The sequence below is a fragment of the Aethalodelphis obliquidens genome, unplaced genomic scaffold (genome assembly GCF_003676395.1).
Source record: "Aethalodelphis obliquidens isolate GAN/ISIS:26980383/991018 unplaced genomic scaffold, ASM367639v1 scaffold81, whole genome shotgun sequence".
Classification (NCBI taxonomy): domain Eukaryota; kingdom Metazoa; phylum Chordata; class Mammalia; order Artiodactyla; family Delphinidae; genus Aethalodelphis; species Aethalodelphis obliquidens.
Genome location: NW_020838025.1, coordinates 2,709,902 through 2,737,549, shown reverse-complemented (window position 1 = coordinate 2,737,549; position 27,648 = coordinate 2,709,902). Strand labels below are relative to the sequence as shown.

Here is a 27,648-nt window from a genome sequence, read left to right as displayed (position 1 = left end):
GCACAGGCTCCGGACGCGCAGGCTCAGTGGCCACGGCTCACGGGCCCAGCCGCTCCGTGGCATGTAGGATCCTCCCGGAACGGGGCACCAACCCGTGTCCCCTGCATCGGCAGGCGGACTCTCAACCGCTGCGCCACCAGGGAAGCCCTAGCCAATTGATTTTTGCAGAATCCTTTTTTTTTTTTTTTTTTTGGCTAAACTTGCATCTAAAGTCAACCTGTGGTTGCAGTTGACAGATGAGTTATTAGTTCTCTCTCTGTGCTCTTACTCATAAGAGGCCTGCATTATACAGTGATTATCAGATGAGACATACTTCATGAATAACTTTTCTTCTCTACATTTTCCTACCATTTTATGTATTACAGAATAAATCACATTATACCTGATTTTATAGTTCATTTTTCATGTTTCTTTTTCCCACTATTTTGTAAGCTCCTTAAGAATGGGAGGCTTACATTCATCACCGCTCTATGTATGGTGTTTTGAATGTCCTCGGCATTCAGTGTTCATTGAATTGAAAGCAGTGTTTCTTCCTGACCATGGTCGATAATTGTGAGCAGATTTTATGTGCTTTCAAATTTGTTAGAGAATTTTTTTTCATGTAATAGGACATTTGTTGGATAGTGACATATAAACATTCATAAACTATTTCTCTAAGGAATCCAGCACCCTTCATTTATAGTAGGACTCATCCAGTTACATTTCTCTGACACTCTGATGGACTGTTTATGTTCTATTGATGGAAATCTCTGGAACAGGCCTTTATTTGCTGTCCTGCCATGTTTTGTATGTTATCTTGTGCAGGCAGCACATAGGGACCTGCTCAGGCTTCCTGATAACGGTGGCTTTATAGATAGCCCATGTCTCAGAGGGGAGTGATAATTGGTCGGGGCAGTGGCACAATACACAGTTATTTTTGTAACAATATTAACTCACTGTTAGTAAGAGTGCTTTGTTGGGAAAGTATCACGCTTAGGTAGAAGAGTATTTATTCTTCAAAGGTTGAATGGGGAGAAGCAATACTACCAGGGTAGCAACATCATCGGTGTTTTGTTTTTCCTTTTTCTTTCACTCTGCTGAGAATATTGAGAAAAGCATTGATTAGCGTTGGTGTTTATTGTGAGGGGAACATTCTGGGATCCAGACTGCAACTATAACTACTGTTGTTTTTATTGTAGAACTAATAACAGTAACAAAGACACAGGTTATTTGTCTGGAGATCATGTATCTCTGTTGCACTTAAATTTCTCCACACTCCAATTTTAGGGAAGAAAATTTTTTTGACTTCCCAGTGTGAAACCTGTACAGTGTTGCATATCTTAAACCTGAAGAAGGAAAGAGAGTCCAAGCTTCCAAAAAGTATAAATGCCTAGGCCCTACCACTTAGTACCTTGCTCATTATTTCTTCCCTCTAACAATTCTTTGAGGAGCTGTGTGACGAGCTATTTAAAAAAAGTTCTGGAGAGTCAGAAACAATCCAGATTGTGTTGATGCCAGTCGTCCTAGCAATTAAGTATTTGAGGAGAAACCTACATTTATCCACTTTGAAGAGAATCATTAGGAGGGATTAAAAATTTAGTACTTCAGGCCCTTTAGGGTTAGAGTGGAGTAATTATGTAGCTGGTAACAAATGCTACAGTCTCCACTTAAACAGTCACTTCCTGAGACATAGTGGCCCTCTTCAAGGAGCTTCACAATTTGTAAATGTTGTCTCCTTGGAGACTAAGTTCTGCTGACCCATTTTTTTAGATTTCGCATGCTTTTCTGCAAAGTGTGCTTTCACGGAAGGTAAGGCCTTGATAATAATCTTAAAGAGATACGGGCTCTGTAGAGTATCTTCCCGCGGCATAAGCAATACTTACTGTCTTCATCAGTGAGCCTCTTCATATGGTGCTCAAAAGAGAACACCTTTGTACTGCATCTACTGTATTTGTTGATGATTATGAGGCTAGTTTGATTTCCTAATCTTGCAAGTTGGGAAGTAAGTGAAATGCTCAAGAGACGGCCGATTGAGCCTGGTGTGCCATGCTTCATCACCAAAACATTAAGTAGCTTTTTTTTTTTTTTTAAAATCAGTAAATCTGTATTTCAAGTCTTGCTTCTTATTTGTATAACACACAGTAACATGTTAATTTCACAAGAACACGTAGTTGGATCTACTTTTAAACTAATTGGAAGAGATGGTGATATTTGTTTTATCTTGAGTTTTGTTTTTTTTTTTGTAAATCTGGACAGATCAGATTTTACCAGGAACCAGTATCACCAGGAACAATCGCTTAATCCCTAACTTAAAGCCTATTCATTCTGGTTTTAGGTATGATTCTAGTAAGCCAGGTAGTATTAACCATGGCACAGAAATATGAAAACACACACATTACTTCCTAGGTGATTTTACTGCATAAAAACGCAGTGACAGGAGAGATACATTAGAACTCTGTCATACTCCTAAAATAGATAGACCATTGTAGTTAGCTTTTGACCTCCACATCCTCTGTCTGGAAGCTTTTTGAAAGCGGAGACTATTCCTTAGTTATTAGAATCTCCAGTGCCTACCCATAGGCCTGACACATGGTCAGCTTCCAATAAATATTACTTTACTTGCATTGACTTTAAAATGGGACGAAATGCAGAATAGCAGCTGAACTAGTAGCTCCTGACCCATGCCATGACCTTCCCTGCCCCACCCTTAAGATTCAAAAGACAATTAAGCTAATTATAGTCATTACAGTTGTAAATTAGACCACACATTTCATTAAAAATTGACACAGTCATCTCTTTGAAGGGAAATGAAAACTAGCATTGTATGTCGAACACTAAAATCACTTGACTTGAATTTTCACTTCTCAACTAATTGTGATATCACAAAGATAAAAATATACACCCGTAGTCTCATGCCAGTCTCCTAACTGGGCTGAAAAATGTCAGTTTAGTTAAGTAACAAAATTGGTTATTGGAGTTATTTTATGTATTAGATAACAGTGTTGCTGATTGATTTTTTTTTTCATTTTTAATCATTTATTCTGTGAATTTTTCTGCCCTAAGGCAGTGGACTGAAAAAGTGACATTTTTCTGCTGTTGGTAAGCATTATGAGTAGAAATCAATAGTTAAATTGACCCAATAAAAGATGCCTGGGACCTACTATTGAGACAGGAAGAACATCAGAAAGCAACCTATATAGACTCTAACAAGGCTCAGAAGCATCTTTTGCCTTTGTTTTGCATATGTATTAAATAGCAAAAGACAGTACTAATGAATTGCAGTTTTTTCTAGGGAGTCTATTTAAGTCAGGATTCTGTTAACTAATAGATAGGCTGCGGATTCATAAGAGCCAGATTCAGTAACATGCCACATGCCAAAAAAAGGGGACATACTGGTTTAAGGTTGGTAGACCTCTAAACAAATTTGTGTAGAATTTATCTTTTTTGCTTTGCTGATCACCAGCTGCCTTTCTTTAGCATTATATTTGCATTCTGTGTGAAAAATAGATTTTATATTTCATTTATAATTTATCTAGATATATTTATTTATTGGACACGGTTGTTAAATGATAAAGGAACTTTATAAGGAGGTAGGATCAATAGATAAACATTAATAATTCTAACTCTCTTTTATATAAATATAAAATTATCTAACTATGCTTATTTAGTCAATGCTTTGTTAAATAGATAACCTAAAGGAATGTTTTCAAAGCAGTGGTGTACATACACTAATATTAATAATTTGGACTCCCTTTTATACACATACCTGTGTATAGAAATATCTATCTGGATCTAGATCTAGATCTGTGAGGGACTGGCTTTTTTCCTCTTTCCTTATCAGTATCATTCAACCCCTTTTATATGATAGGTAGGTTGCAAGGCACAGGGTATGCAAAAATAATCCTCCGCCCCTCCTTTTGGTTGCAATGACTGTTGCTGACCCAAATCAAATAGTTTCCTTAAACTGTGCTTTCATTTTTCCACTTCTCTAGTTAGAAATAAATCCTCTTGTGTGCTCCCTGAGGGAGGAATAGTTTAGCAGGGAATCACTTACTAATTACTGTTCATTAATCACATAGAAAGAATACTTTTTTTAATGTCAACTCTGTCATTCATATAAAATGTATGTTTCCTTGAGGAACCTCTATGAATTACTTGTTCATCCTCGTTGTCTTTCATATATTTCATTATACTCCTTAGGAGCTCAATAATTTCAAATATAAATTGTCTGTTCCTTATATACAAGAGTCCTGTAAATAACAGAGATAGCAGTGGCACCTTTTCTTTGATTTACTTGTTACCTCCTGGTCATATGATTAGCCTGTTAATTTAACTCTCTACCTGTATAGCTTGTTGAAAGCTGCAGCCAGTGGAGTGCTGGGACTGGCTTACATAAGACCTGTTCCCAACTCCAGGTTAAGTGATGTCGTATTGGCAGCTTAAAATTGGCCATGGTAGGAGGATTTACACTGTGGAAATTGGCAAATGCTACAATTCCCTCCCCAGAGAGCTACTTCTTAAACACTTAGCAGCACCCACTGTTTATAGAATTGTCTCTTCTTTTTTAAAAAATTGTTTGACCATATGGAATATCCATGTAGAATTTTATTTCCAGATATTTTCTTTCTCTGCTGTTTTATTTATTTCCAGATTTTTTCTTCCTATACCACTTGCCAATTGAGTGACTGGGCCGGTTACTTAGCCTTTCTGTGCCCCAGTGTCCTTATCTGTATGAGAGGGATAGAAACAGTACCCACCCTGGGACTGATGTGAGGTTGAGTAAGAAGTACACTTATCTCAGTATATTAGCAAAATGCCTGATGTACAATGAGCACTCAAGTAGCGTTACCGTTTATCTCTCTGTACTTTAATTAATAGGTATTGATTGATCCCTTACTAAGTACTTAGCATTTTTCTGCGTCCAGTGGGTCACTGATTGAGACTCAGTGCCTCTAACAATGAGTGTTAGCCATAGTGCCCCGTGGTAAAAGCCTTCCTCTTTTGCTCTTCCAACCTAATGTCCTCTATTTTTGTTTGTGGTGTTGTTTCTTTCTGCTGAGAACTTTTTTCTTCCTATATGAGTTTTGCAGACTTTTTTCATATTTAGGTTTAGTTTAGACATGACCTCCTCTAGGAAGCTTCTCCTCACTCCAGCCCTGGCCATGCTATTGTCCTGCCTCCTCGTCTCTGTAATGCACCCAGTTCATATCCCTATAACTGTCTTTGGCACATTAATCAAAATTATGCGTCTCCCTCCCTCTCTGGATTTGAGTCCATGGCCTGTGACTTACCACCTTTGTGTTCTCGTCATTTAGTGAAATACATGTTACATAGTAGACCCCATAGAAAACGATCAAATGTTTGTTGGTTGAAGGAATAAGCTAGAGACTTTGCTCATAAAGACCTTATTACTTTGTTGAAGAGATGATAATATACACATGTGACATGAAGGTGAACAAGAAAGCATTTTAATAATGATATCTATATTTGTATAGATATAAATTAAGTTTACAAGTTATTTTCATATATACATGATCTTGAAGTAGGAAAGATCATTTTTTTCCCTGTTACAGATACAGATATTTATGTTCACAGATATAAATGAATTGAGTTAGGTCAGCCAGATCAGATTTGAAGAAGCAAAGCCTAGCTTGTCAACCAGGTTTTGTGACTCTGAGTTAAAAATATAAGAGAAAGTTTGGTTATTCTTCTAGACAGTAACAACCCGTTCTCTTTTGCTTTCCTTTTTTTTTTTTTTTTTGTAGCTTTTAAAAATTATTGTGGTAATTTTTAAATATACACAAAATTAGAGAAATACTGTAACAACTTCTGTGTATGTATCAATCTGCATTTTCTATGGATGTATCCATGTGAACATTCTGTGAACATTTGTCCATCTTATTTCACATATTACTTTCCACATACCTTTTGTTCCTGATGTATTTTAAAGCAACTCTCAGACATCCTGTCCTATCAGTTTGCTTATATGTGTGTAGGAACTTTATGTGTTAAGAACTTGTTTTAAATATAGCTTGTTTTAAGTATAACTCTATTTCCAAATCTATCAGTATCGACAATAATTTCATTATATCACATTTTTTGTTTCTTTTTTTATATCTGAATTTTATTTTATTTTTTTATACAGCAGGTTCTTATTAGTCATCCATTTTATACACATCAGTGCATACATGTCAATCCCAATCTCCCAATTCATCCCATCCCCCCACCCTCCCCACCGCTTTCCGCCTTGGTGTCCATACATTTGTTCTCTACATCTGTGTCTGTGTTTCTGCCCTGCAAACCGGTTCATCTGTACCATTCTTCTAGGTTCCACATATATGCATTAATATACGATATTTGTTTTTCTCTTTCTGACTTACTTCACTCTGTATGACAGTCTCTAGGTCCATCCACGTCTGTACAAATGACCCAATTTCGTTCCTTTTTATGGCTGAGTAATATTCCATTGTATATATGTACCACATCTTCTTTATCCATTCGTCTGTCGATGGTCATTTAGGTTGCTTCCATGACCCGGCTATTGTAAACAGTGCTGCAATGAACATTGGGGTGCATGTGTCTTTTTGAATTATGTTTTTTTCTGGGTATATGCCCAGTAGTGGGATTGCTGGGTCATATGGTCATTATATCACTTAATTCCCACTTTACATTCAACTTTTCCCAGTTGTCACAGTACATCTTTTTTACAGGTAGATTGCTCAAATGAGCATCTAAATAAAATTGTCAGATGTGCATCTAAACAACATCTATTTGGATTTTATGTCTTTTAAGATTCTTTTAATCTATGATAATTCCTGCTTCTTCCCCACTCCCCCACCCCATGTCTTTATTAGTTGAAAAAATCAGGTCATTGTCCTGGAGAACATCTGAGATTCTGAATTTAGCTAATTGCTTCCCTATAGTAGTATCATTTAGCTTGTTCCTCTATCACCCTTATTTTCTGTAGACTAGAAATTAAAGCTAGAATTGAGTTTAATTTTAGTGCTACTTACTGTTATTTGGTGAGAATACTTCCCAGATGGTGCTGTGTACTTCCAATTGCATCACATCAGGAGGGAATAATTTCATTTCTCTCCACTTCTAATGATGCTGAAATCTATCAGTAAGTTCAGGTGAGCCTGAGCCAATCCCTATAAAGTTCTCCATTAAAATTGTATCTAGTGGTTTCACTCCATTGTCGATCATTTCATAGCGCCATGATTTTGTTAGGGATTGCAAAACACTGACTTTTAACTATATTATTCCTGCTGCATTTATCATCTGGAATCTTTCTGTAAAGAGCTTTTCCTTAGTATCTGATTGGCAACTCCACAATACAGTTTATAGCAAAAAGATGGAGAAACTGCGTGATTTTTTATTTACCAATTTTCAGAATCAGACATTAACTTCTAATATAAGATCTAAATATAGTATAGTTACTCAAAGGATTCTAACAGATTTTTACAAAATTTCCCTTGAGGAAATTCTTTGGATTATTTCTCCTAATCTTTTTTTTTGATGAATGCATTTTGATAACATTACTTCCCATGGAAAGTTCCCTTTCCCTCCTTTTTTGTTTACCATAAATATACCTCTATATGATCGAATCTGTTCACTCAGAAGATATGTATTGATCATCTTTTTCTCTGGTAACACTGTGCTAGGCTAGCTACTAGGGGTGTAGACACTAGCCCTGCTTTTTCACAGAATACATACTTTGGGTTTTTCTTCTACTCATAATATGATATGATTAAAAAAAATAAGCATGTATATGAATCTGTTTCTGCTTACTATCATATTTGGTGTCCTATTTATACATTTTAATGAACAACATTTTTAGCTGATTTTAGAGACCCTGGCCCTGGTGTCTAAAATAGGAAGAATAAAGAGATTTCAAAGTTAAGTTGTGCCTGCTGACCCAAAGAAAAATGAAGTATTTTCATACAGGGCACTGTATGTGACAAATGAGGAAGTTTTAATTTTTATTATTTGGAAAGGTAAGAAGAGGGAATAATGGGGACCTCCCCAAGACAAAAGTGAGTGGTAAGATCCTGTGCTATTTTAATATAAGCAAATATTTGAACTTAATTTGACTTCTATTTTATGACATTTTATGGCTGTCTTTATCTCCTATAATTAAAATGTGTTTTGTCAGGATTTTTTAAGGCATTTTTGGATTTTAGAAAACATACAACTTCTGAAGCTTTGTGAACATCTTCTTGTATGAATAGCCAGTGTAAATGGGACTAGTAGGACACTCCTTTCTCTAAGGGATTCTGTGACTGTGAGACAGTGAATATGACATAATGTTGAATTCACCAGAAAAATGTATTACGTAAACCTGAGGCTATAATTTATATTGTTTTGTTAGGCATGTGATACTAATGTTGTAAAATTTTAGATTATATTATTTAAATGACCATTGTAATTCTAAAACTCTTCTCAGATCTACTCTTTCACTCATGTTCAGACAGTATGAGATAGCTGTTATGATTATTTGAAATTAGGGTAAAAGGCAGATTCCTGGCATATCATTAAAAGTATTTTTTGCAGTTGAAAATCAGAAAGATAGAGAAATACTACATTCTGCTTATGAGTCTATGCTAATGTGTTTTCTGATGTTAGGGAGAAGTGCGGGGAGGCAAGAGATTTTTAAAAGCAGTGATATTAGGTTTGCTTTCTAGCACCTACCTTATCAGGAAATTTGAAAGGAAACAAAAAACTAAGCCCTTTAATTGTGATATCTGGTAACTGAGGATTAAGCTGACTTGACTTTGAAGATCAAAATTGCTGTTTGTATTATGTCAATTGAAAGAATAGTTGCATTTTTGACTTGAGGAAATAGCTTAATCTGAATAGCACGAAAGTTGACCAACAAGTGTGCTCATCCATAAATATTGACTTTTAATCTGTAGAAAATGGAAGGCCAGCAACAAGGATATAGTAGTAAACCTCTAAAAGGAGTTGGTGAAAATTAAATGTTACGCAACATGAAAAGAATACCAGGGGAAAAATGGACAGAGTAGAATAACAGGAAGATTAGTCATTTCTGGAAGGAAAAAAAAAGTGGGGAGCGGGGGAAGAAATATTTTAAACAGGAAGGTGGAACTGGAAGTACCAGTGATAACAAACAGGAGCTCATTAGAGGGCGAAACTGGGCTTTAAAGAAAAGGGATGATACTGGTCTCGTGTAATTACAACATATATAGTCTTTCCGTTAACAACGAACAAAAGCGCAAGTGGGGAAATTTTTCTGTTAGGGATTAAGAGAACCCTGTAGAAATAAAAGAGTGATGTTTGCTCCTTGGCTAAGCTGACTGGCTTAGGTCAGACAGCACTGTCCAAGTGCATAAAGAAAATGGCTTTCTTTTAAAACAAACACATGTTCTGCTGTTTTCAAGTGTTGGGCAAAATAAAAGCATTCTGGACATATTAAAATATGTAAGCTACTTGGTTTGAAATAATTTTCATTTATATATTTACTTATCTGACGTAAACAGTAAGCTGAAGGAGTAGCAATCTCCAAATACTTTAAGAATTATTTCTATAAATTCTCGAAAGTATAAATTTTAACTCTATATATCAAATGAAATATATATAACAGTCCCTATAACAGAAAACAGGAAACCACAAGTGTGTGCGCGTGCGTGCGTGCGTGTGTGTGTGTGTTGGTGAAATCCTGTTAATCCCTAATTTCTATTAGGGGCATTCATGGAACAGCTTTTGCTGGACACATTTTCAGCCTCTCTGAGTGTTCTCACCTGTCAAAGGGGAATAATAATATACCTGCCTCAGAGTTGTGTAATGAGGATTAAGTGAACTGGTAGACACAGACCCGGAAGTGGCATTTTGTTTTTCTAATTTTAATCCTGTATCCTTATATTGAGCACAGGCTTGTGTGACGCATTTACAACTAACCAACTAACACATGCGAAGATGTACAATTGCAGTAGAAGCTCTTACTGATGCCTTGATACTTAAAATGTCATATGATAGGTTACAAATGTATCTGTACTTGACAAATATGACACTATTACTTCCCTTGGCCATTGCTTAGTAACTACAGTAAACAATAAATTACATAAAAATTACTGAGAAAGTAGATATCTCTAAGGTTATATAAGCACGGCATCAGGACAAAATTTGCTTATTCTCCTATGAGAGAATTTTGTGCAACTATATGGGACATATTCTGTATCATTGCATTCATAGAAATGCGTTATACAGTCAGGTAAGCATTTCCTGTTGATTTTATGATAAATTTCAATATTTTCATGGCACATGTGCACATACTTCCTGAGGTAAATTCTAATTCCAGCACAAAATAACCAGTTTGCATGAACACCAAATACTGCTAAAAACTTCTCTCTTTCTCCCTCTGTCCTCTCTACCTTTCTCTTCTCTCCTCCCTCTCTGCCCCTCTCCACCCTTACCCACACAAATGTAGACACTCTACACACACACACACACACACACACACACACACACACACACACACACACCCTCCCAGGCATAACTGCATAGGAAATGTTTATTTTCCAAACTCCAGAAAACAAACCTTATCTCAAACACTGAAAGTCCTTCCTTTTCCTGGTTTGGAAACACTAAGTCATACTTGTAGATTTTCTTTAGCCAGCATTTAGGTTTATTTAAAGCATAAAGTTGTGAGGACAAAATGACTCAGAAATTTGTAATGCACAATTAAAGCTTTTCACTTTTAGGTCACCAGTTCATATCTAGCCGACTTAGTTAAGGATTGGTTACAGTTGGTGCATTGTTTAGTTTCCAGAAGAAGCTGGGAAGCTCACTGCAACTCCTCCTGTTCTGATCTGTGAACAGGCTAGAGTTGATGCTTATTAACATATTTCTTTGCAGATAAAGCCAAGTTCAAGGAATTAAATAAAAGAGAGTAGACCCAGTAGGAGTTGATGGATAAGAAGCAGTTAATTTATTCATATACAAATATAATGTCTATTGACTGATATCTTTCTAAAAGTAGTGTGTTAAAATGATCAGAATCAGGGCTTCCCTGGTGGCGTAGTGGTTGAGAGTCTGCCTGCCGATGCAGGGGACATGGGTTCATGCCCCAGTCCGGGAAGATCCCACATGCCGCGGAGCTGCTGGGCCCGTGAGCCATGGCTGCTGAGCCTGTGCGTCCGGAGCCTTGCTCCGCAACGGGAGAGGCCACAACAGTGAGAGGCCCGCGTACTGAAAGAAAAAAAAGAAAAATCAGAATCATATTTCTGTGTTTTTAATTACAGCGTCATTAACAGCAAGAAGTAAGAACTGTAACTTCAATAGACAAGTCAAACAATGAATATATACATATATATGCTCATATAAAATTTGGACAACTCCATAAACGAGTCATGATCTTCCTAGTCTATCACTTAGTCGTGCCAAGGTCATAAAATCATTTGTTATGCTCTGCCTTATGTAAAAGCCTATGGAATTATTATTTTTTTTCTCACCCAAAAAATTCCAGAATGTGATTTTGAAAAATTTTTGAATAGCTTTTATGTTAATTCAGTGTTAACATTGGGCACTGAGATAAATTTAAATCTTGGTGTCAGCCAAAGAGTAAATCAAGCTTATGTGGGTACAGTATGTAATACCACTTCCCAAGGAATTCTACAGAGAAGGTAGTTGTCTAGAAATGGGGTAAAGAGTTGTCATCTTCCTTCTGTGGAAACTTTTGATTGTAAAAATAATTGAGAGTAAATAGACTCCAATGCATCACCTCAAGCTATGCCACATGGGTATGTAAATTTCTCTCTGCTAAATGTCGCCAAATGGCTGCACTTCTTACAGCCGGTGGCTAAATTCTGACGGAGGGTAGACACCTTTACCATAAGTGTATTTTCTCTCTGAACTTTTCATGGATTCTTACGGTAATTTATGTCAGGTTAAAGCCAAAAAAGCTAAAGCTGGCCAGAATTCATCCTGAGAGTTAGGCTTTGCTGCCAAATTAAAGAAATAGCTTGGTCTCAGTATTCTTCATTGGTTTTTCAGACTTACACCTGGGACCCTAGGTGCTTGATTTGAGTTGTCTGACATTCCCCAGATGGCTTTGTGTCCTTAAGAGCTAATTCAAAGAAGGTCGTTTCAGCTGCTGAATATTCAAGCAGGTGTCTTGGCCCAAGGTTGATTGCAGCCATCATCTCAAGGGATGAACGTTGGATTTCTGAAGCTTCCTCTAAGCTCACAATTATTGTCTTGGCCCTGCACACAATTACATTTATTTGCCAATGATGGGAATAAAATATAAATATGACCGTCAGCAATGGTAATTCCCCAAAACAGAATGACTGACACTGTGATGATAATAATGTTACTGTCCTGTTAGTGCCTCTGAAGATATGATATATTGGAATAAAATGTGAAAGCCGCATTTGTCCTTGACTTTTTAAAATCTGAGAATCACATAAAATATTTGCTAATTCCTTAAGTTAGTAAGCATCATGAAGGAAAATGATAGAATTGTGTCTTGTATAAGCTCATGTACTTTATACATATGTTTTTGAAAAGAGACGGGATAGCACATCCTCCTTCCACCAGGGTTCTGGCCAGACCTGACATTTCTTATCCCCTTTCATCTAACATGCAGTCAGCTTTCAGGAGGCAGTAGAGGGTAGGCGTAGGCACAAAACCACAAAACCACAATTTCAGGAGCTGCATTCCCTGGATCCAAAGTTTACATTTGCTGCTTAGTAGTCCAATGAGCTTTGGCGACTTCCTTAACATTCTTACCCCACTAAATAGGAGTGTATTTACCTCACTGGCTTGTTTTGAATCTTGAAGAAATTAATACATGCAAAGGACTTACGGAATTTTAGGGCACACAATAAGTACTGTATACATATTAGCTGTTTAGGTAAACTTGCAGTACAGAAATAAATGAAAACCAGAACTGATGCTGCAGTTTTAACAAGATGTTTAAGAGCTCCAGGTCTGGAACTGTACAACCTGGGTTCAAATCACTTTCGAGCCCTGTGACCTTAAACTTGTGACATAACTTGACTGAGCCTCAGTTTTCTCATTTGCAAAGTGGGGCCGTAATAATACCTGATCTGCAGTTGCTGTGAAGATTAAACGGGATAACACATGTAAAGTACTGAGTGCCTGGCGTTACTTGAGTATGTGATATGTGTTAACTACTGTTCTGATTTTTATTTTGATGTTGAAGTGAACACATGAAGTATTAATACACGAGCAACATGGTATACTCAGAATCTGTGTATGTAGGGTTTCAGTTTTGCTAATGAGAATTGTTATTTTCTACTGTGCAGAGAACACATGCCTTGGAGTTTATAATTATTTTCTAATTGTTAAGAAAATAATAATCTGGTTTTCACTTATCCTTTGTTGGACTGTTTCGATTTTTTAAAAAAATCTGTAGATGCTTTTTTTAACCTGTAGGATTTGAGCTTTGGATGAATCGGCTAGGTAAAGTAAATGCTTTGTTAGCGATGTTACCTTCTCTTTGTCCAGCCATATTCTAGCCACTCATTAAGTTGAACACCACTGGGAAGAAAAGCAACTCATCAATAACATCAAAAAGGGAGTGAAAGATAGAGGCAGAAAAGACGTTGCTTCTGTAAAATAAAGTTCATGAGACCTGATATTTCGCCATCTGTTGGGAGTGTTGTAAAGATTATGAAAACATTAGCATTTGTGAAACGTGATTCTGTGCCAGGAAGGCAGATAGAATATTATGCAAGAAATGACCAAAATTGCATGATGGCATTTGTTTCATATGGTAACATCCGTGTTTTCATTAACAGGAAATTTTAGGGCAGTCTACCTGCTTCTTAGGAGTGGGAAAGGTGAATGAAAATTTAAAAAGGATTCATCAAGGCTGCCTTATGATAAAGTAAATCTTTAAGAATGTGTTTTCCATAGAATTAGAAACTTAGAATTTCATAGTAACAGTATATTTATCACCTTGTTTGGGGAGCAGACTTAAAGCATGATCACAGGAAAACACCTGTTTTGACACACTGTGGGGAAGGTGCAAACATACGGGCAAACTCTGTCTAGGTGTAGAGTATACAAGAGTGCTTTGGCTAGCATCCTGCAAGGAGTTGGGTCTCAACGGTCTGCTCCAGCTTCTGCTGCTGCTGCTGCTGCTAATATTGCTGGGAAGGAAAAGTGGCTGACCTGGCATATCCTTTACTCTTGGTGCTGCAGCAGTCACTCAGGAAATGTGGTTTAAGGGAACCTTCTGGATCCTTTTCATGGCACCATGGCAAGAAGAAGCCGTATCTTATCTATTGAAGATAAAGCATGGAGTTGGCTAATGGATGCTGGTGAGTGAATAAGGCAACTGGGGAGCCAGTTTACTAAGATACCTTTTGGGCAGGTTCGCTCTGTCAAGGATTGAGGTGGCGTCCATGGGAAAATGGCATCTGATAATCTGAATATCAGAACATTGTTTTAGAAAGGAATCATAGTTTTAACACTGGTGACCTGATCTGTGATCCTGTGTATGTTCCATAAATAAACATATTTATTTCCAGCTTTACTACTTGAAGATACTAATCCTGAAGTTTGCTAGCTATCTCAGTATATGGAGTATAGTTTCCCATGTAATTTCTCAGGCAGTATTTAATCTTCATTCTTGTTTTTCATTTGACCCCCAGTGATTAAAAAAAATAATAACTTTCTAGTATATGAAAGCAGTTATTTTCCCTTTCGATTGTAAATGAGCCCCTCTTTTTTTTTCAGCACAATAGAGTATAGAATTTTAAATTAAGAGATTATTTAATACACAAATTCTTGCCAGGAATATTCTTTTCAAGATAATTATGTGAGCAAATTAGTAAGGTATGGTTTATATTAGTCAGATAGTTGCACAGGATGAATCTTTGACATTAGCAATAAAGAAACTTCATTGCTAATGTATCTATCTGCCAACACAATGTATAATAGTTTCCTTGAGCAAGTTTCTTCATTGGTGAAACGAATAATTTGAATGAGCTCTCTCAATTTTTCTCCCTCCAAAATATTCTCCTCTAAAATTTCCTTATCCCAAAGCCGCAGCCATTTGTGATAAGCCTACTATGAGATTTGAAATACATAGATATCTCTTCCACCTTATAATTTATAACATGAATATGTGCCAATTTATAGTTCACCTGTGTCTTTCATTAAAAGATTAGAAGATGCAGAAATATCAAGTTTTCCATAGAGGTATAGACCAAGTTTTTCTAGAATAATTAATCTATGATTAATAGGTATTCCATGAAAAATGTTGACAATCAAGTTTAGAAATTTTCAGGAGCATAATAAAGGTTCTGACAAGCCGTGTAGGAAGACCCCTGTTTAACTTTAATTTTTAAGAACTCTATTTGACTATAACCCGCCCCTCCCACCCCCATGCTTTTGAGAAGTGCCTTTCCACATGTGGCACCACTGTTCAGCCAGTAAATATGTACTGAGCCCCTACTATGTTGCCAGGTTAAGGTTAACTAGGTGCAGGGATACAGTTGTAAGCACCTTTGTCAAAAATTTCTCCCTTTGTGATGCTTAACAACAGAGAAACACTGATTTAGATTATCTCATTACTTTAGGAAGATACTTTAGTAGCAATGTAATGTTTATTTTTAAAAAGCTAGTACTGATTTTTCTATTTTCACTGACAATCCTGACATACCATTCTGTCTGAAGAGCTTTATAATTGAATGGACTCTACCATTTCAAGCGGCAACATTAATTCAGTCTCTTATCTTCTCTTCCACATTTTTTTGTTTGTATGTTTTAGTTTTTGTTGTTTACATTGTTGAAACTGATTTTCATGAGTGGGCTTGAGAACAGAGGTCAGAAAACAAACTGTAATTGATTTTTTAATGTATTATTTAAAGTCAGACTTATTACACTAAAAAGAAAGCTCAGCTTCCATTTAGTTTCTACCATAGGGACTCCATCTTTCGTTATGCAAACCTATCCTATCGACATGATTGTGTTTTAAAAAATTAAGTTTTAGTTCAAACCAACATCTACACTTAGGCACTGTTTATACAGTAGAAGTATTTTTAAAGGGAAATTTAGATTCCTCATCCTCTTATAAAATCTCAATTCTCTCAAATTTAAAATACTAGCTGCCTGGGCAGTACTTACTATTTTGTAGTTTAAGGATTATTTCATTTTATAAAGATATCTGACCCAGGGCTTCCCTGGTGGCGCAGTGGTTGAGAGTCCGCCTGCCGATGCAGGGGACACGGGTTTGTGCCCCGGTCCGGGAAGATCCCACATGCCGCGGAGCGGCTGGGCCCGTGAGCCATGGCCGCTGAGCCTGCGCGTCCGGAGCCTGTGCTCCGCAGCGGGAGAGGCCACAACAGTGAGAGGCCTGCGTACCGCAAAAAAAAAAAAAAAAAATCTGGCTCATAGCGACTTTCTGGACATAAGTATGTTTGCCCAAGCAAGAGCTGCTTTTATTGTATAGATTATTAACGTAATATATACAACATAACATAACCACATGTATATGAGGTGAGGGATGGAAGTCAACCTTTCCCAACACTTGTTATTTGAGTTATTTGACACCAAGTAAAATAGATTATTATTACTGTTCTAGTTAACCTGAACTTAATATACGTTAAGTAAATACCTGAAATCAAGAATTACGCACACAGAATGGCCATTAGGCAGTAAAGTTTCTTTTCATTTAACTCTAAAACAATATAAAATACTATGCGTGGTTAATTTGCTTCTAGGCTTGAAAAAGTGACAGTTCCTAAATGAGCCTGGTCATTTTAATTTTGATTCATATTAGGGATGATTAAAGTTCTGTCAGAGTTTATATTTGGTCCCTGGCTTGAGTTTACCCAGCTCATTAAAGCAGAATTGTCTTAGGGTCTGTCTCTTGTAGCTGTTTACTACTTAATATTCAGCTGGCTCCTCAAGATAAGTTCCTGAGGGTTTGTGAGAAGTTGAAGAGCTGCGAATAGTGGTTAACAAGCTATAAGCATCTCCATGGAAAATAGAACCTCGTGAAGCCCAGATTTAGGAGAATCTTAGTGAGTAGTTATCTGACAATGCATTAAAACCTAATAAGTTAATCTCATTTTTCTTTCTTCCTCCTTTTTTTTTCTTTTCTTTTTTCCATCTGTTCCTCTACTCGTCTCTGAACACTTTGTCCATTTCCTTTTCTTCTTCATATTCTTTTCTTACCTCATGAATTCCTTCAGTCTCCCTCATCTGATCGTAATAGAAAGTGATGTATTTGATAAAACATATGTTGTATTTAAAAAGCCATTTTAATGATTTCTCCATTTAAAAATCAACTGCGTTTAACCTTCTCTCTGTCTTTTCATTTTCTCCTCCCATAATGGACAACTTTGCCTTTTAACCTCCGTTGCCTTGTGGATCCTCACTCTGTGACTTTTTATATTTGCAAATTCCCTTATCTTAATGTAAATATTATAGTGATGGGACTTAGGAATTTGATGCCACTTATTAGATTTTTAACCTCACATCTAGTAGGCATACTATAATATGTCTTCCTTACTTTTCTTTCTAGAACTAGAGCTCCATATCCCCCCTCAACTGTGTTTTTGGCTGTCTGTGGGATGCTAGAATGGCCTACCTCCATGTATTTTGTTGCATTTTGCCATTGCTTCTTGTGTCCTGTCGGGGAATTTTGATGATTCTTTTCAAGTGCTACTTGAGCTCTCTGCTAGTTGTTCCCGTTCCCTTGTCCTCTTAGGGTCTCGTGCTGTGTGGTCATGTCTCCACTTCCTTGGCTCTGTCCTTTGACAGACCCTTGGGTTCCCTGGTGGCTGCCTCTAAACCCTCGTGAGGGCGGGAACATTCCTCCCCCTGCTGCTACGATTGAGCGCCCTGTGCGTGCTGGGTACCACGTTGCCCTCTACACTTGCTTTCAGTTGTTAAGGCTTCCCAAGCTTTGGCTGTGGCTCAGTGATCCTGCTGTCAAAACCCTGAAGCTTTCCTAGCCTCGACGCTCAGTGGTAGCAGCAGGTGTTGGGATCTCTCCAAGCCCCTAAGACCCTGGGAGCAACAGAATGGCCGTTTGACATAGACCTCAGGAGTTTTCAAAGCACCAAGAAACCTCTCCAGAAGATATGTGAAGGTAAGGTACTGATTTCTCTAGGAAGCTGTTTTAGAAGCTAAAAAACCTACAGCCATTAATTTAACGTAGACTCCATAGCTAGAGTATCCTTGGGCAACTCTGTATCTGATGATGGAGCCAAAACAAAATACTTCTTTTAGGAATTTGGTGTGATAATCGCATTTCTCTTTGATTTTATTTAGATTAAACTTGGCATTGAATAGATTTTTAAAAATATTTTTTCCGTTCTTTGAAGTGGAATTCATGAAGCACCTTTTGGCTTTGTGTATCTTGTCAGAAGAATCTTGCTGAGAATTGAAACAGTTAAAAATAAATTAGAAATTATTTATCTTTCCAAATGCCTGTATTTTATTTACCTCTCCATTCATGTTTAAAACCAGAAACAAACATGAAATGATTATATCCTCAAATTCTTCAAACTCAAATTCCTATGTCCATAGTTAATTCAGAAGGAATGGGAAAGGCAGCTCAGATCATGGTAGTGCTAGAATACGTTATTGTCCGTTGTCAAAAATACTGCTTGGCATTCTAAATATAGCAGTCTCTTTTCTTTTAGGATTTAAGTTCAGGTTTTGTTGTTTTTTTTTTTAAAGGGGATTATTTCCCTGCCCCTATTTCTTGGGGGAAAAATTTTATTCCATTTGCATGTAAAAACCAGGATGAAAGATAACACGTGGGGTGTTGGTGTGTGTGTGTGAGGGCTGGGAGGGAGCACAGCAGCATCTCGGAGTGAACGACCCAGATCATCTCTTCAGCATGAATAGCTTTTGTGGCAACTGTTATTTATTTATAACTTTTATTCTTTACTCAGCCTCCATTCATAGACATTATTCTCGGAAGTGTTATTAACACACCTCTTCTAATATGAGATCTTTGGCGGCCTTACTATCAATTCATGTCTTCTTTTTTCTCCCTTTGTTTTCTTTTCAATAAGGACTTAATCTCTTAATTGATTCCCTATGGTTGGAATTAAGGCTATTATTAGCTTACTGTCACGTTGAAACACTTTCATCTCAATAACCAAAAATATAACAGGTTTTAAAAATGAAAAAGAAGAATGTTGACTAATAGCTGCACAAAACGAAAACAAAGATTTATCTTTGATAGTGCTTACTTTAGCATGCTTATTTTTAAAACTAAAAGATGTTCAACAAAGTATTTTATTTACACTTGCAAATATCCAAGTTTTATTCCTTCTAGACCTCGAAGCATAAGTAGATGGAATGTTTTGCTGTCTTTCTAGTACATCAAATTGAGTAATTGATTTCATATGTAAAAATAGAAAAGGGAAATTTTAATACTTTGATTCTTAACATTTATAATGCGTTTACTGTTTTAAAAAATGTATGGCACAGTCTCAAGGTAGGAGTTTGCATTATTCTCAAGTTGGCTTGTAGAGTGCTTTTTCTCTGTTTTATTTATCTAGAATTCTTATATTCTTCTGGGACAAGAAATGAATATATATATATACATATATATATAGTTACAGATATATAAAATTTTGTATATATATAATTTTAAAATGATTTAATTGTTAAGACAGAATGATAGATTGAACTTACTATGGCCATTTATAAAATTACCTTACAATTTTAAAATTACTTTAAAAATATTTTTAGTGGAGCACAATTAGTGATATGCATTGTATTTAATGTTCTATGGAGAAAGTAACTTCATATAAGCAGGACACAATATAGTAATATTGATAGTTTAGTGATGACTTTTTTAAGGCATATAGAAAATGTACATATCATAAAATAGTGGTACCATGAAGATCTTAGCAGCTAGCTGAATAGAATAAATAATAGTAATAAGTAAATAAATAGAATAAATAATAGAGTGACTTTTTTGGCGATAAGGAAACAGAGGACCACTAATTCACAGTTTCTTAAGCCCAGAGCCAAGACCAGAACCCAAGTCACTGAATTCTAACCCAGTGCATTTGCCTCTATGTGATTCTGTTTCTTAAACTTGCAGTACATTTGAGGGGCCAATTTGCCAATGTCAGCAGAGCAATGAATGGATTCTAGGAATTGAAGAGATTTTCTTCAGTATTAAGAGTTTCTGAGCACGGCTGATAAACATTGGGCTCACTTCCACAATGTAGCATGATTGAGGCCTTTAGAATTTCTTTTTTATTTCTTGTCTTGTTTAGTGTGGCTTTCAGTATATTAGGATTTTGAAAAGTACATTGGAAGGATCATTAAAATATTTTTGTTTGATGAAAGTATAGAACTTCTGGCATGCCATTTATTTCAGTTTATGATCATGTAAATTTGGCAATTTTCTGAAAATTTAAATTCTTAGAGTTGAAAAGATTGTTCAAGTATAGGCAGTATATTTTCTGCTTCTAAGCAAAAATTTTAATTGGCTTTCATTGTTTCCAAAATTAAAAAATTCCTCAACTTGTATTTTTAAAGATACCTGTTTATTTGTGGTATCATAAAAGTGGAAAGAATGCACATTCTCTGTAATACAATAATTATATTTGTGTGAAATTATTTGATATATTCATTAATTAAATGCATTCTGGTTGTCTGACTTGGAATTATTACTTCAAAATCCAAATTCTCCTTGACTTTACCATATAGCTATCATCACTTAATAAGACCATGCTTAGGCTCCTTTAATGTGGTTCTTGGGGAGGTATAATTGTAATCCAGTCCCTTTGCTTGTTGCCCAAGATGCTCACTAACCAAGATGGACCTAGGAGAAAAATGTGTACAAAACTAAGAATATAAACTCTGAATTCTCTTTTTAGAAAGTTCAATTTGAAAAATACTTAAGGATTGGAGTAGCTTTGGAATGGGAGTTTGTAAAACTTAACTTTAGAAAAAAATATGAAGTACTTATTCACTGCAGGTCTTAGAAGTCTTGGGCTAGTTCGCAAAATAAGGTCTGTTTAATCCCAGTCGTAACAATCCCTAAGTATTTCTACCATCACTCAGCTCGTACGACTCATACCTCTCAATTCCCACTGGTTCCTGTTTCCCATCTATTCCTTGTCCCTTCTTGGAGAGTATGAGAGTTGTTCAGACTGGTGGGCTATGAGCAGAACATTTATAAACGACATTGAGAAATGTCAAATGTGAGCCTTTTATGATATATTTCCATGGTTGTAACAAATAAATCAAAGTTCACAGCCTCATTAGACGTACCCATATAGAAAAGATGCACTTGGTTTGAGCAACTAAAAGAAGGGACAGATCTAGGGAATGATCCCCAATACTAACATTTTTGATCCTTTAGGGGAGTTGTACACTGTTCATTATTCATTTTGTTGTGTGGAAATTAAAGTTTATCGCATCAGAATCATTCAAGATTAAGCTATATCTCTTTCGTTAATTGTAATTTATTGATTACCTACTACCTCCAGTGCCATTACAATAATTATCTCATTTATTCTTCACAAAAATACCTGGAGGTATGTAGTGTTATTATTTTGCCTTTACAAGTTAGGAAACTGAGGCTGAGAGAAGTTGAATAACCTGCCCAAGATGTCACAACTGAATCCAAGGATTCAAACACAGGTTGTATGGCTCCAGTGTCCACACTCAGAGGTCCTATTATTTGTCAATTCTGGTAGTGAGTGTTAGTTTCTAAATTCGGTGCTGCCTCTTTTCATGACCCAGTGCCATCAAAGCGCTCTCTTCTAAACCTCCTCCCAACTCAGTCTGGTCTATGTTCATCACTGGCTAGTTGACCTTGAAAACGTTACATACGCTCTTTCAGTCATAGTCACACTTGCTCTGAAATATGAATAAGATTTCCTTGTCTTTTTATGAAGATTTAATTTAATTTAATTTAACAAGACAGAGTATGCCAAGCACTTAGCCAAGTGGCTAGCATATAGAAAATAGCCAATAAATTGTTGATGCTATTATGTAACTTTCTCAAGTTCATACAACTAGAATTTAGACCTAAGTCTGTCTGACTGGAAAACTAAACAAAACAGGAACATATACACGCATATACACTTTCCACAAAGCAACAGCAATAACAACAGTAACCACAAAGCAAAAACTCATGCTTTCTCTGCACTCCGACACTCTCTCATCCCTAACCATACCTTTTATGATGAATAAATCAAGATGTTACGTACGCTGCTGGGAAAAGTAGCATAGTTTAGTGGTTCAGGGGGAACTCTAAAAGAAAGGCTTCCAAAAATTGGAATTCTAGCTCCATTTCTTGCAAGCTGTTTGATATTAGGCAAGTTACGTAACCGCTCTACAGTTCTTTACCTATATGTAAAGCTAATAATTATATCATTATTCCATTATATTGGGTTATTATGGACAGTAAATGATTAAAGAACTCCTCCAATAAATGACTTTTATTAATAATTGATTGAGGTGTACATATTTCTTTTAAAATATAGTATGTTCACAGAATGAGATGCATGGCTTATGAAAATCAGAGATGGACAGGATCTTGGTGATTAAATGATCTTCCATTCTCCAAGAATTGATATGATTTCCCTGTCAAAGCTATTTTTCCTCAGTAGCAGGCCAGTAGAGAAAGGTGGGGAAAAGTTATGAAAGATCAGAATCGACCCAAATTTGGGGTGGTTTTGCCATCAGGAAGGTGGGTGAACTTCTCTCAATTGGGCAGTGTCAGTGACAGGCATCATGGTCACTAGATGGTGGGAATGGTCCTGGTTAAGCAGATGGTAGGTACTATTATCATTCTTGTATTCTTTCCCTTTTGAAACAGAACCCAAACCAGCAGGTGGGGTTAAGTTCTGGAGAGAGAGAGTTAACTTGGACTGAGCTGAGTATCAGAGGTTAGCCTTGAACACTAGTCAGAACAGGGACTTCTTGAATTCTTGCTGCTTAACCTGTCTAGCCTCCTTTACTAGATTCTCAACTCCTTGAGGTTGGGGATGTTTATTGTATTTACTTGCATTGCCTTGCACAGGGTCTCAGAAATAGTGGACACTCAATGCATGTTTGACAATTAAATAAAAGGCTAGAAGTTTTGGAAATGGGACAGAAGAACTCATTTAAGGATATCATGGTCGCCAAAGGGATTGGAAAGCAAGTCTACAGTGCAGAAAGCCTAGGCTGTCCTGGGGCTCCCTCAGGGACAGAGAAGGGTTAAAGCAGATCCTAGAGGTGGGCCGGGGAGCTGAATGTATATAATCTTTGTAATGACAGGTTTGGTGACCTAGCAGAATTGAAGTTGTTAATGTAGCCTGATTAATGAATGTGGGAATAAAATATTCTAAACTGTTTATAAAACTTTTCAAGCAAGGACATATTTCAAGAATTAAAAGCTACTGGAATCTATTTACATTCATTTTTCATACAGTTAAAAATGATATTTCTGGCATTAAAAACTCAATTTTGGTGCCAGAGACTTGAAGAAAAATATATCTGATGTAAATACATCATTAATGTATATACCCTTACATAAAGAAGTTATCAAAATATGGTTTTAAATACGTAATATTGTAAAATTGTAATTCGTAATGTATGAGTAAAATGAAGAGCCTATGCAGATGATGTGAGAAGTCAGAGTGTAATTATGAAAGCTGAAATATTTGTGGGGGATGGTTGGCAAAACTTTGGGGTTTTATTATAAATTTAACTCCTCTTTTGATGTGTGTTCTCCAAAATAATAAGATGAAAGCATTTTTCAATCAAAGTTTGCATTAAAAACATAAAACATATTAAAAAGAAAATTAACTCTGCTTAGCGTTAAGCCTAACAATTTATGTTGATACTTAAGTTGCCATAAAGGTGTTTTTAGGTAAACCAAACAGGTATGCCCGTTATTCGGCATGATACATGTAGGCTAGACACATTTGCTTCTTGCATTCACACCCAGGATGTTGTGTGCTGGCACCTGAAGGATGGCTGTTTAGAAAACTTCAACTGAGAGTTAAAATCAGATCAAATGTTTCCATGAACATTTGTGTCTCTTTAATTTGAAAAAGACCATATGCTGCAGTAGTACTTCTATAATATTAAGATAGTGTGGAACTTTCCAGGGTATCTCAAGAAGAAACTTTTAAATCAAGAGCGAAGTCATTTCACCTTTAAAAAATTTTGCTTTGGAAAGCACACACTGATGTGAAGGTAAACAAAAAATTGAGTCCGAAAATGGAAAAATCATCACTAACACAAGTACGTTATTTTGTGGAAAGTAGGGTCCTTCCCTGCTTTTATTTTCAAATGTGTCTGTAAACTCACCCTCTCTTCCCAGTTTCTCTCTGAATACATAGAGACATATACAGAGATGTATACATAGAGATAGCAATACACACACACACACACACACACACACACACACACTTTAGCCTATACCATAAAAGATTTACACCAGAACACAAATTGCAAGATGTTATCTCTGTAATTCTCTTCAGTCATTTGCTTTGCTTTTATGGCCATGCATCACTGAATTATATCTGGGTGTAGCATACTGTTTATATGAGGAAACACCCTGGCAGTGCCTTTTTTTTTTTTTTTCTGTTTTTCATTTCCTGATGCTTGCTTTTAGTTTATTTTGTCAATTCATCATGTGAGTTTTAATTAGGTAGTAAGTTTGAGATATTATTGAAACCGTATGTAGTGAATAACAAAAGTTAAGCTCATCATAAAATCCTTTACACATGAAATAACTTAGATACCTGAGTATCAGTTTTCTCCTCCCAACCTTTGCCCCGGATGTGTTCTTGGCAATTTAACCTGTTCTGTTTTACCCGTTTCATAACATAAGAGGCAGTGAGTGGTACAAATAAAATTAGTGGTATCTCTTCCTGAGGAGAGTTTTGCCGTTGGATGTAGAAGTGTCAACGCTAAGAGAGAAAATGTAAATAAAGTGAATGGTGCTTGGTAATCGTCACCAATTGTCACTCTTGATTTCCTATCTGGCAGTTGGCCTTTGATGTATGAGTTTTTTTAAAGACTTTTGTAATTAAAAAGAAATTTGCTGTATGGTACAAGCCAAACAAATATTTTAAAAACACTGTTTTTATTAAGATGGACAGCTGTATAGTTAAACCACTATGTATGTATATATATGTATATGTATAATTTATTAGACGTAATTTGCAGGTACTCTCACACCATTTCTAAGTAGAATTACAATTATGCTGGTATAGCTTGGAGGTTAGGAGCATTGGCTCTGGAGCCAGATAACAGATAACTTGGGCTCAAACCCCAGCTCCACCACTTACTTGGATAAGTAAGTTTCCTTGGATAAGTTATTGGACCTCTCTGAGCGTCAGATATCCCATCTTTATAATGGAGATAATAATGGGACTGTAGGATTGTTTTGAGGATTAAATAAATTAATAAATTTAAACCATTTAGAGCAGTGCCTGGCACACACTAGATATTCAATAAGCTGTTGTTATTATTTTGCTGTACTGTTTTGTGACTAGTTTCTAGCCTCCTGTTTTATGATGTAGGGCTGATGGGAACTGACAATGTGAGAAAAAGGTAAAACTGAGAGTCCGCGAGAGTGTTTTCTAGCCAAGAGGTCAGCTGCCAGAGGACAAATTCATGTGGTAGTGTGGGGTCCAAAACTTAGAAAACTTATGGATGATTGATGGGAGGGAGCTACACTTCAAAATAATCTGAAGTTATGTCATTGGGAGGTGGGGCTTGGCAATAGTGCCCTTTTGGAGGACTTAGAGAACAATCCTCAAATGTGTCGGCATCAGTTCTGCATTTCAGTGTCTTATAGTGAGAAATTTTTACCAATATCCATTTAGACCAGTTTCCTTATTTAAAAAAATTCATACCTTTCACATAAATAGGTTAGGTTTATTATTTTTTTTAACTTTCATTGTTTCCCTTCCTTTCTTCTTGATTTTCTCCATATTGTCCCATCATTCTCCTGAGAAGAGTTTATTTTACAGGGATTAATGCAAGATAGTATTTTATGGACTAAACCTGATGACCCTCAGAAGGATGCTGTACTGCAGCATAACCACATTTTCCTGGGACAGTTCCCATTTCAGTTTTTCTATTAGACTTTGCATTACTGTTCTGAAGGAAGGAAAATACAGGCCTGCAGTTTTGTTTTCCAAGTTTGCCTAGGCTAATTAAAGCCACCATTATCATCTACAGCAGAAAGTCAGGGTTGCCCAAGAGGAAAGTACAGAGCACCTCCAATTAAAAACATTAAAATAACAAAGACTTCAGAAGCCGTTTTCGTGATTCCTGACCCTGTGTTCGAAACTTCTCATGACCCACCTATCACAAAGGTTGTGGTGACACTGTCCGAGGCCCTACACCGAATCTCTAAACACAATCACTTTAATTTTAAAAAATAAGTAATCTATATTGTATTTCCAAAGTCTAGGGTTGAGGGATTGAGCTTGTACTTTCTTTTATGTATTTATGGTTTTGGGACCGTGTTGACAAATTTGCAAACATGTAATGAACTTTCATACAACAAAGGATACCTAAAATGTGCTATATTAAGGTTGCTACGTGGAAATAGACCTCTTTAAAAAGGACGTCTCAACTCGGAGGAAAGTTTAATTTTAGGTTCATTTGCGACCAAAATTATTTTAAAATATCTTTACAAGGGTTGCAAAGTAACATATTGAAAAATAAAGTTAATTATTTAAAAAATACTAATTCAGTTGACACTGTATTTTTAATAACAGAACCTCAAATTGAGTTAAAATTATCCTTTAGTTATTTTTGTTATGAATTTCCATTCCAGAGCTATTTTAAAATTAGATTTCATGTTTAAGTCTTCCAATAGACCATTTTCTACCTGTAACTCAAATATACCAGTCCTTATGGAAATCAGGTCAGTTTCTACTTCATGTTTGTAAGTTTTTGGTGTTTTTTTTCTTTCTTCCCTTTTATTAAAGTATAGTTGATTTACAATATTGTGTTAGTTTCAGATTATAGCAAAGTGATTCAGTTATATGTGTATATATCTATGTTCTTTTAAAAATTCTTCTCCATTATCGGTTACTATGAGATATTGCGTATAGTTCCCTGTGCTATACATTAAATCCTTGTTGATTATCTGTTTTACATATGGTAGTGTGCGTCTGTTAATCCTATACTCCCCATTTATCCCCTCCGCCTTCCCCTTTGGCAGCCATAAGTTTGTTTTGGTTTTGGCATTTTTAATGGAAGTCAGGAGCTTTACAACAAAGAAGACTACAAATCATGTAAGACTGGGACGAAGCACTGGCTTTTTAGTTTCTTGTGACAGGTCCCCATTTAATCACCATTTCACCTTGTGTGTATCATGTGTCCTTGGAAGCATACCCACCATGTTTCCTCCCTGGACCACATGAAATCTGATAGGGATGATGCATAGCCCAGCACCTTTTGTAAACTCGACTTCATCTTGTTTGGGAAATAATTCATTTATCTGAAAAGTAATATAAATGCAAGTTCAAAAGTATACTGTGAGGAGTAAATATTTTCCTGAAATATGACCACTAATGATGCACTTGTATATTGCTCTTGTGAACACTAAAACTGAAAACATAATTATTGTTTTTATAATACAATTGGTAGTACAAATTTTAATCTATTTTGAAGAATTGTGAGGTGGGAGGAAAAAGAGTCCAAACTCTTCTTTTCCTTAAAGCTAAG

General features: G+C 36.2%; 1 protein-coding gene across 20 annotated transcripts in view; it reads left to right on the top strand.

The window, feature by feature from the left end:
* The window catches only part of MBNL1 (muscleblind like splicing regulator 1), a 201,911-nt gene that overhangs the window by 75,416 nt on the left and 98,847 nt on the right, over window positions 1-27,648 (top strand). For 2 of the 20 annotated variants that reach the window (XM_027092773.1, XM_027092772.1), the window contains exon 2: window positions 14,170-14,288. The exons of 17 other annotated variants lie outside the window; for them this stretch is intronic. In XM_027092773.1, the coding sequence (XP_026948574.1) occupies window positions 14,283-14,288 (6 nt within the window). In that variant the 5' untranslated portion in view covers window positions 14,170-14,282. Of the gene's footprint in view, window positions 1-14,169; window positions 14,289-17,168; window positions 18,071-27,648 lie in introns of all 20 variants that reach the window. One more of the 20 variants, XM_027092776.1, reaches the window with a different exon arrangement.